General features: G+C 34.5%; 1 protein-coding gene across 1 annotated transcript in view; it reads left to right on the forward strand.

The window, feature by feature from the left end:
- GNAT3 (G protein subunit alpha transducin 3) overlaps positions 1-5,314 on the forward strand; it is a 61,581-nt gene extending 56,267 nt beyond the window's left edge. The window contains exon 8 of the mRNA XM_079150572.1: positions 3,186-5,314. Within this exon, the coding sequence (XP_079006698.1) occupies positions 3,186-3,190 (5 nt within the window). The 3' untranslated portion in view covers positions 3,191-5,314. The remainder of the gene's footprint in view (positions 1-3,185) is intronic.
- The last annotated feature ends 6,067 nt before the right edge of the window (positions 5,315-11,381 follow it).

The following is an 11,381-nucleotide window of genomic DNA, read 5'->3' on the forward strand; positions in this document are numbered from 1 at the left end:
TTTCAAGAAGTGAACAGAGAGAATGCAGAAGAGATGTAACAGGTAATTTTTGTAAGGAAAGAAAAGAAAAAACAGGAGAAACAGTGATGAGAGAGAGGAAGAAAGGACAATACAATTTGGCCATTAGCAGAAGAAAAGAGAGAAAGACAGACAAGAGAAACAAACACATGAAAACAATGCAAACCAAAACCGAAATACACTCACCAAAAAACCCTAACCCTCAAAAGAAGAAAAAATAACTACATTAAAAATGCTAAAAGTGAGAAAAATAAATAAATACATTTATGTATATATGTCCCTAAAACAATCAATCAGCAGAGGAAGGTCTCTCTCTCTCTCTTTTTCTCTTCCCCTCCCCTCCCTCTCTCTTTCTCTCATACACACACCCCCAAACACAAATAAAACAGTATTTTCAAAATTATATTTGTGTTTTTTTTCCCTTCCACCAGGTCAACCCTCCTTTTATGATTTCTCAGTTGATAAGCCAGGTTGAGTTTAAACCTTCTTTCCATACATCTCTTACCCATCTCAAATTGGTCAACACTTACTATTGATTCCACATTCTAAACATTCTTTAATTGTCTGCTTTGCTCCATGAGATTCCTGGCGCAGTGTCTTTAATTGCTCATATTGCCTCCACTTTTGCCACTTTCAATCGTTTCACCCAACTCCCAGGATCATCTTTCTAAAATGTAGAATATTCACACAAATTCAAATGTTTCCATAGTTCTCCATGCTGATGTTCCACTCTTATAATATTTAAATCTTTTCCATGATCTGACACCTTTTTCCTCTATAACACAGTATTTTGCTGATCTTTAATATCCTGGAACACCTTTCTTTTCCCTGTTCATTATCTGATTAACTCAATATTTGGGCTTTAACTTTCTTCAAAAGTGTTCCCCTCACATGCCAAGTGTTGGCTACCTATCTCTTATGTGTGCTCTTTGACCACTTTATTTCCTTCTTCTTCTTAGGCCTTGTCATGATAACAAAGTCAAGGAAATCTTTTTCAGCCACTGAGAATAGTATACAAAACAGACAACATGCTTTTGAATAAGCATAGTAATGTGAATTCCCTGTCACTCTGTGTGTGTGTGTGTGTGTGTGTGTGTGTGTGTGTGTGTGCACGTGTGTGTATGCATATGTAGGTATGTTTCAAGGTTCCTAGTTATGTATTAATGTTCTTGGAAGGGAAAGGAGGAATAATAGAAATGCCTCAAGAAACTAACAGACCATGAGTAAGAAGACATCATTTGTTTCTACCCAATTGAGAACTGAAAAAGCTCCTGAATTCATTTGGTAAAATTTCTAATTGGTAAATCTTACGTTTTTATTTTATATTCCAAATGCAATGACATAAATATATCAGCAATCTTGCTTTCCCAGATCCATCAACCACATCCCATTAGTGTCAATAAAGAGACATACATACTTCTAGAGAAGACACCAACCCCATTGCTATTCAATGGAATAATAGCAGAATTCTAAAGAAATTTTGAAGAAAGCAATACCACTCTTTCCTTTACCTCTCAGTGATGCTTCTGTAGATAGAGAATTGTCTAGCTATCCCAGAAGGCATGGGATGAAGTGGTTGAACCTAGAACAGACATTCAAGAAAAATGAATTTTGAGGCTTTGGATGACAAACTGCAGGACATCACAACAGTTTGTAATAATCAGTTCATCATATAAGAAACATTAACCCTGAAATGTGATTAGGATCATTTCTTTAGTTGGCTTAAAAATAAAGCAGAATTATCTGATATGAAGCACTATCTTCAAAACAACAGAACACAGTAATAAAGGAATGAACCTTTGAAATTCTCAGACATTTTGTTTCCTAATTTTTTGATAACATTTTTACAATAATTGGAGGGTAACCTATTTGAGTTATGACTATAGTTTTAATATTCTTTATTTGTCCCTGTTCTCTGAGCCTTTTAAGAGCAGGTTTTAGTCTCCTTATTAAAGGATAGATTTTGAACTGCATACCAAACCACTTTATAAACCTAAAACATATTTTCTCCAAAATATCAGTAGCTTCTAAAGTCCATCAGAGCCTCTACTGTGTTTACTTTCTGCACCATTCTAAGAGATTACAAACCATGTACTTGATCAAAGTCCTATCACTGGAATATGCTTATACTTTAAAACTGCAATATGACTTGCATAATTAATGTATAGGCTAATAACCCTTTATAATGTCTACAAATTCAGTAGATAATAATGCATCTCTTATTTGTAGTTTTCTATAAAATATTTTGTTTCCTTTTAAATTTCTCATTTTAAAACATCTTTTTCTTCACTGAGGTGTATAAGAATATTTAGTTGCATATGAGAAACTTCAATTGAAAATCAAGAACTTTAAGAAAGTTTATCAATGTATTTAATACTAAAATGTTGAATGAATATTCATGCATGTATGATAAGAGAATTATACAGTTTAATAACATTTTATTGTGCACCATTTTTTTAAATATTGAGGGCTGATAAGAGGATCACTTCACATGAAATTACACACACATATGTAATTCTGGGATATCATCTTAAATTTTTCAGTTCCTTCTATTTTCTTTCCATTCACTTATAAACTGATCAAGCCTAGCAATTTGCAAAGGTTTTGTCTTCCTGCTGTAAAGTATCCAGTCAAGTTGCTGAATATAATGAATGGCATTATCTCTTGTTTCATGTAAATCACCTTTGTAAAATATAGTTATAGAAGTGTTTTGTGTTTTTATACTAGTGAAACCTACCATTTACTTAGTCCTTCTAAGTTCAAAACTTCAAGTTAAACTGATTAAGGGTTGTACATCTTTTGTAAAAAATTACTGGGATTTTTTTTTAATGAAACATTGAGTAAAAACTTCTGAGACAGATTCAATGAATTTTTACTGCTCCTGTACCCATTGTGTTCTCAGTTCTGTTTATGTTCCCAAAATATAAATAGCATCATTTTCTATTCTTAAGGAGATTTAAAAGGCAAATTTTTCCCCATGCATAATGACCAAACCAGATTACAACCAGCTTGCAATCTATAAAACACACAGAGCCTGAGTGGTGAATGTACACAATTTGACTTTCTAATAATCATATAGCAGTCTATACAACACATACTGATATTTACCTGCTGAAAACTATGTTTTCAATTTGAAATCTTTTTTTCTTTTTTCTTTTTTTTTTTAGCCTAAAGTCCTACTCCATAAGAAGCTTATCTTCAAATTCCATCTCAGCGAGACACAGCAGATGTCTGTTTGTATTACCTTTGTGATCAATGACAACAAAATGCCCAGCTGAGTCCATAGCATTTTATGAGTGCTCCAAACCCAGGGGGTTGGCATATTAAATATCCACATACTAATTGTGACATTAATCTCCAACTGTCAGCTGACTGAGGATGTTAGAGCTATATAGGAACATGTTGTTTTAAATCACTTCATCAAGTACTCATGTAGACCCATATTTTATTACTGTTCCAACAAGGGATATCAAGAAGGAAGGAAAGTATGGAGGTTTATAAATTGTGACGTGGGAAAAGCTCTTGTTTTGATATACAAGTTGTATGAACACAATATGTTAAATGTGCACCATCTAGAACTCAAAGAATATTATTAATTTTTGACCATCTGGTTAGGTTATATGGGGTATTTCTTATTTGAAAGAGTGTTTTCAGACTAGAAGAGGATTTTCTTTTCAAACTCTGGTATGTTAAACCATAATGAACAGTTCTACTATATATTATAGTTCTACTATATTCTGTTTTCTGAGGTAGAATAGTTTCAACTTAGTTTCTCCTTTCCTTAATGTTCATAATCATTATGAGGAAAAATAATTATTGTTTTATAATTCAATGGTACCCTGAATTTCAGTTTAGACATGTGGTTTTACTTTTATCCTTTGTTATAGGTTCCTTATATATATAAGGAACCAACACTAAGTTACCAGGAGAAAACAATCCTTGTCTTTAGAGACAAGCAAATAAAGAGAAACACCTTTTCTTTTTGAGAGAACATAAACAGAGGAAAGTGGTGCCATATAGGGGTCCTTCAGTTAGACATTTGGTCCAATATCTTGATTCTCTCACTTACTACTTGTGTGGCCTAGAGTGAGATTTTCCACATCTATAAAATTAGAAAAATGATAACAGCTACAGCTTTGAGTACAGGGGTGAGTCCATGTAGGTGGAGTCTCTGTAAGAGGGCCTGGTGTGTGTTGGAGATGAGCAATTGTCCATGGAGGTGGCAGGAAGGTTATCAAGCAGGGTTCATAAACTTAGAGAAATAGGCTTGCTTGTGGAAGAGGAAGTGATACAAGACATGAGGCAGAAGGGAAAGAAATTTGTAAGCAGCATGTTCTCAAAGATTAATGCTTTGATTAGGGGGAGTATGTCACAGGATAAATTTTTAAATATCTATTAAAAATATTGGTTCTCTAACTGACAACGTCTGACTTTAGAAACCATTAGTTCATCTTTAATATAACTATATTAATAATTATACTCATTATGTTGGGCCTAAGAATTATTTTTACTCATTTATTTACATGTTTACCCATCTGTGTATTCATCCATCTACTGATTTATTCATTAGATTTTGTTCAGCAAAACTACTGTGAATGGGCACTTTGAAAGTCACTGTGGAATAATGTTCAATATGAGGTGTCTGTTACCAAGATGCTTTCAAGTTATTATTGCATAATTTCCCACATTGGACTACTTCAGCAAAAATCAGGGTCAAAGGATGCTATAGATTGAAAGCATCTCTCCAAATTAGTTGAAGCCAAATCCTGAGATGGTATTTGTAGGTGGAGGGTCTTTTGAAAATGATAGATCATGAGGGTTTGCCTTTGTCAGTGGGATTAGTGTTTTTATAAAAGAGGCCCCAGCTGGCTTCCTAACTCCTTCAATCATATAAAGACACACAAAGAAGATAGCCCACAGGAACTGAGTCTTTACTGGACTACAAATTTGCCAGCAACTTGATCTTGAACTTCCCAAGAAATAAACGTCTGTTGTTTGTAAGCCACCTAATCTATGGACTTCAGTTTCAGTAACCTGACTGAACTAAGAAGAGATTAATTTCATCGAACAAGATTTTGACACATAAGATGAAATAAAATGAAACATGTTCCTTAAGGCTTTGCATGTTTGAGGAAGAAGTAGTACAAGAACTCCTTTTTACTTTATGGAGCCCTTACTTATTCAGCTAGTATTTTGAGAAATACATATTGGGAAATATTAGATAATATGAAACAGAAATAAAATTAATGCATGAATTTTGTGACTGCTTTTGGTGGGGAGGGGCAAGGGCCTCAAATATTTTTTCTACTTACTGACTGGCTTTAATTTCTGCTCTTCATAAAGTGATGTGATCACATACTAAATTTCAGAGAAATAAGGCACAACTTGTATTACTTTAGATACACCATATACGGGAAACAGATTTCTCATGGCAAAGCGCATCTTTGATGATCGAGAAAGTCCAGTTCTCAGGAGACGGATCTTTGTCTTGGGCTGGTTGGACCACCTCATGAGAAATGGTTTATGCTAGTAACCAACACCAAATGGAGTTTAGTTACCATAGGAAAAGATTTTGTGAAACAATTTCTTTAAAAATAAAATAAATTTTAGAAAATAGAGGGTAAGTAGAGGCCCTTTGGCATTCTCCACAAACTTGACTTTCATCCTGACTATCCATGGTGAGTTCAGCATGAAATATAGATGAGTATCTTTAAGTTATAGAACACGAAGATGTTGTATTTAAGTTATAGAATTGTAATGCTTAAACACAAATCCTACTCTAGCAGAAATATTACTGGTTCCCAAATTGGCACCATTACAATGTTATTAATCTAATTTATCAAGATTTTAAAATATTGAACAAAAGAAAAGTTTCTCTCTCTTTTTCTCAAAGAAAGGACATGCCCCTTTGTATAAAATCAATGTGAGGTTATTCATCCGAGCAAAATTCTTCCCTGGCACTCTAATTTTTCACTAAAATGGTGTTGTAATAATCTTAACATGACTTCCTAGGCCAAGTCATTTTCCAGACAATTTAACCCATACAGTTGAACCTAGAAAAATGTTAGCATTTAGGTCAAGATTTCTCAAGAGACCATGCAATAAAATGTGTGAGACAAAATCACACCATGGTGGATTAGGATAAATCATGTATTATTAAATACAAGCACATTATCTGCATTCAACCTCTATGAGCATATTTTATGCCTCAAGATGTAAGTAGCAACTTCCTTATCATGGAAAAGGACAAGCCTGTTTCCTGCCTTAGAAGAACATGGATCAGATGAAATCCACATGCACTTCTGAATCAGGAATAAAGAAAACAAGATTTGCAATTCAGTTTCAAATAAACTCAATTTTTATTTTAGGATCTGTGAACAAGAATATAGAATAGAGAAAGAGAAAGAAAGAAAGAAAGAAAGAAAGAAAGAAAGAAAGAAAGAAAGAAAGGAAGGAAGGAAGGAAGGAAGGAAGGAAGGAAGGAAGGAAGGAAGGAAGGAAGGAAGGAAGGAAGGAAGGAAGGAAGGAAGGAAAGAAGGAAGGAAGGAAGGAAAAAAAAAAGAAAGAAAGAACGGTAAAAGGAAAAGAAGATAGGAAACTAGATCCTATAAGTCATGTGTGAACAATGTTACTGGATTTTTTCATATCATGATATTTATTATTAATGCAAATGCATTAATGTATTAAATTTTATTTTTCAAATTTGCCTTCCTAGCACCAGAGATGATTGTTTAAAAGTGGAGATTTACAGATTTGCACTCTGATTCTGCTGTACTAGGGAAAAAGAATTAATGATTTTTATGATCAGGAAGTAGGAGAGATACTACTTTAAATATCTAAGCAAAACACTGATTTGCATTGTTTTATTTCCACTCATTATTTCAGTTTAAATGCGAACAAACAACATAATCAAATTTTGGCATTTGAGGGAAACATGAGTAGATAAGACTAGTATTTATTTTCAAAATGTTACAGTCAATTGTAGTAAGGAAAGCAAATCATGTATCTCAAGAGGAAATAAATGACAAAGATCATATTTCCAAGCTCTACCACATTAAGTCATTCATTTTCTCAATATGTACTGTTTACCTATTACAGAATGGGCATTGTGCCAAATGAGGAGGCTATAATAGTGATTAAACATAAGCCCAAGTTCAAACTTCATGAACTTCCAGTCTTTGAGAGAGAAAGCTATTGTACAAATCAATGCCACAATAAAAATCAAATGTAACATGTTAATGAAAGCAATGAATGTGATTCCCTAAGTACAGAGCATGTAAACTGAACTACTCAGAGCAATCAGGTAGGGTTTTGGCAGTAAATAAATTCAAACTGAGGATGAAGAGCAACAATAAGATGAGAGGAGGAAGAGAACTGTTCTAGGCCTTGTGAAACACAGGTTCAAAGGCCCTGAGGCATTTACTTCATTTTGAAAACAAGTGCTCAGTAATGGGATAGCATAATAAGATTTATTATTTAAAAAGATCACTGTGGGGGCTTGGGGCTGGGTTCGTGGCTCAGTGGTAGAGTGCCCGTTCACCTAGCACTTGTGAGACCCTAAGTTCAATCCTCAGCACCACATAAAAATAAAATAAAGGTATTGTGTCCACCTACAACTATATATATATATATATATATATATATAAATATATATATAAACTATATATATATATATAAATCAATGAATCAGAGTTGGTTTTAAAAAAATAAGGTCACTGTGACTCTGGTGTGCAGAAATGACTAAGGACAGAAAGAATGGACTTGTACAGATGAATGGGAAACTGCTCAAAATATCCCAAAGGGAGACAATACTAGCTTGAACAAGGCCACCAGGGGTGGAGAATAAAAAAGCAGGCAGAGGGATGATGCATTCTGGAGGGTCACTCTACATGCATTGGTGATTAATTCATCACAATAAGATATAGGAGGGCATACATTGACAGTTGCAGGGGAAGAAGATTCAGGAATGGCTGTGGCTTGCTGAGGTAGGGAATGGTAGAAGAGGACCAAATCTGAGGAAGAGAGCGCACATGGCAGAGATTTTTGAACATGATCCCTTTGAGGGGTCTGGGGGATACCTAAGGAGAGCTGAGGACACAGTTGGAAATTCTTGTGTGGAGCTCAGGGAAGTCTGAGCTGGAGAAGACATTTGTGAATCATTAGGGATAGATTGTAATAGAAACCATATGTGCCAATGAGATTATCTAAGGTAATAGATGAAGAAAACCAAGGAGCTCAGGATACAGACTTGAAGGACTATAACAATTACTTGACAAACAGGAAAGGACTACAAAAGACACTGAAAAGGAAAGAAAAAATAAAAGAAGTAGGATCCAGACCAGAGAGGCAGTGTGCAGTGATGAGACACAGGGGAGAATATTTCAAAATCTGAGAAGAGCAATGAACCCTATTAAGTATGGAAGAAGTTCAGTCTGGGTGAGGTCTGGAAAACAGCCATTGGAATTAATGATGCCGATGTCATTGATGGAGCTTTGGCAAAGAGATGCATCTTGTAGTGATGGTGAAGCGATACTCCTGAGTGGCAGTGAGTACTGACAACATGTTTTTGGTAGGAAGCAGATAAGGTATTGTTGATTGCAAATGCCAATGTTTCAAATATGTCCCAAATTTAAACCAGCAATCATCTCTACTTACTTACTCACCCTTTTAATGTATTTATTTTCTATTAAATATACCAGGAGCCTCTCTGTCCACGAAGGTGATAATCTCATTCTAAAGCACCCTTTCTACCAAGACTAGTGTGGTTTCATTCCTCTTCATGGCATGTTGAAAGGGATCACTCCTGCTTAGTTTCTGCCTTCCTCTGTGTCCAGGTAAGCAGGTGACTTAATTTCACTGTAGTTCTGCAACTTAGTTAACAACTTGCCATGATTTGAATATCCCCAATAAAAATCAATTTCCATTCTGAGGTATTAAGAAGGTAAAAACATAATCCAACTATGGTATTTGGAGGGGGGTCTTTTTGGAAGTAATTAAGATAAAATAAGGCCAAAGGGGTGGGGACCTAAGTGGGACTTTGGCTTTATAAAAGGAGAAGAGACATGAGCTAGGATACCTGGTCCCTCTTGCCACATAATGACCTATGTCACATGGGGACATTAGAGAATCACATGTGCGAGAGGAGTCTCACAAGTTCCGGACCTGCAAACTCGAACTTTCCAGCCTTCAGGATGGTATGAAGCAAATTTATTTTCTTTATAAGCTATCAATCTGTAGAGTTTTTTGAGTTCTTTATGTATTCTGGAAATTAGTGCTCTATCTGAAGTATGAATATATAAAGAACTCAAAAAACTCTACACCAAGAATACAAATACTCCAATCAACAAATGGGCTAAGGAAATGAACAAGACACTTCACAGAAGAAGATGTACAGCAATCAGCAGATATATGAAAAAATGTTCAACATCTCTAGTAATAAGAGAAATGCAGATCAAAACTACCCTAAGATTCCATCTCACCCCAATTAGAACGGTGATTATCAAGAACACAAGCAACAATAGGTGTTGGAGAGGATGGGGGAAAAAAGGTACACTCATACATTGCTGGTGGGGTTGCAAATTAGTGCAGCCCCTCTGGAAAGCAGTGTGGAGACTCCTTAGAAAACTTGGAATGGAACTGCCATTTGACCTGCTATCCCACTCCTTGGCCTATACACAAAGGACTTAAAATCAGCAGACTACAGAGATACAGCCACATCAATGTTCATTGCTGCTTAATTCACCACAGCCAGATTGTGGAACCAACCTAGATGTCCTTCAATTGATGAATGGATAAAGAAACTGGTGGCATATATATACAATGGAATATTACTCTGCCATAAAGAATGATAAAATTATGGCATTTGCAGGCAAATGGATGAAATTGGAGAATATCATCCTAAGTGAGATAAGCCAATCTCAAAAATCTAAAGGATGAATGATCTTGCTGATAAGCGGATGAGGACATATAATGGGGGGAGGGAGGGGTTAGCGTTAGGGTTAGGGTTAGGTTTAGGGTTAGGGTTAAGGAGGGTGGTAAGAATGGAGGAGGGAAGGACTGTATAGAGGGAAAAGAGGGGTGGGAGGGGTAGGGGGAAGGGAAAAAAATAACAGAATGAATCAAACAACATTGCCCTATGTAAATTTATGATTACACAAATGGTATGCCTTTACTCCATGTACAAACAGAGAAACAACATGTATCCCATTTGTTTACAATAAAAAAAAGCTATCAATCTGTGATATATACCAAAAAAAAAAAAAAAGAAGGAGGAGAAGGAGGAGGAGGAGGAAGAAAGAAGAAAGGAAGAAAGGGAGAAGACAACCTCAAACAAAAAATTAAACATTTCTTAAATAGAGTTTACTCAACTAACAGTAAAGAGTATCTCTTACTTCATGGATTTTCATGGAAGTTGAATGAGATAGTAAATCTAAAGAGTTCATTACAGTTCTTGAATATTGTAGTTCTCAATGATTATCAGTTGAATTTAAATGTGATTCATCTGAGCATGATATTGATCTAGCAAATGAGATTATCTAAAGTTTTACATAAGGAAGAAAAAGGGGTTTTATAAAGAGTTTTTATAAAGAGTTTATACTCAGTAAGTACATGTAGAATGATATAAAATGTTGGAAAGAAATTTAACTTTTGAATAGAAATTCAGCTTAAGGCAAAGTCATAATGATACAGTGCTCTAAACTTTATGATCATCCCCATCACATTACTAGAAAAAGCTACAAAATATGCTTTTTATAAACCATATTAAGTGGGGGTAGTTTAGTTCTAATAATGTTCAATAACATTATTATTTACTGAAATATTAAGTGATTGACTTTAATCTGTTTATTTAATTTATAATCTTTTTTTACAAAAGAAGGATTTTATAAATTTCCAAGCAAAAATGCAAGATACAGTTTAAAATTTGCCTTTACCATTTTTATTTTTAATATTAGCAATGAACAAAAATATTTTAGACCGAGGAAAGGAAATAAATCATCTTAAACTCCCTTGGCTTTACCTATTAAAATAAAAAGAAAACCTATGTATGAAAAAGTAGATGAATAGCAGAAGAAAAAATCCAAGTCTTTATGACAAAAGAAGATAGGAAATCATGAATGAATGGAGAAAAAAGTGCATATTTTCCATTGCTGAGAAGGATAAGTTTTTGAAATTTCAAACAGAATTCAATTAAAAGGAAGTGATCTATCAAAGTGAATAGGAGTGAAAGGAATGTCTCTTTATACTCTTTTATTTTGAGGTATGAAGTGGGAAGTTTTCTAGAATATAAATAATGATTCCAAAAGTGAAAAATATTGAGGCAACAATAATAAATGAAGATGATTTTAATATTCTGCTTTTTAATG

The sequence above is a fragment of the Sciurus vulgaris genome, assembly GCF_902686455.1.
Source record: "Sciurus vulgaris genome assembly, chromosome: 8".
Lineage (NCBI taxonomy): Eukaryota > Metazoa > Chordata > Mammalia > Rodentia > Sciuridae > Sciurus > Sciurus vulgaris.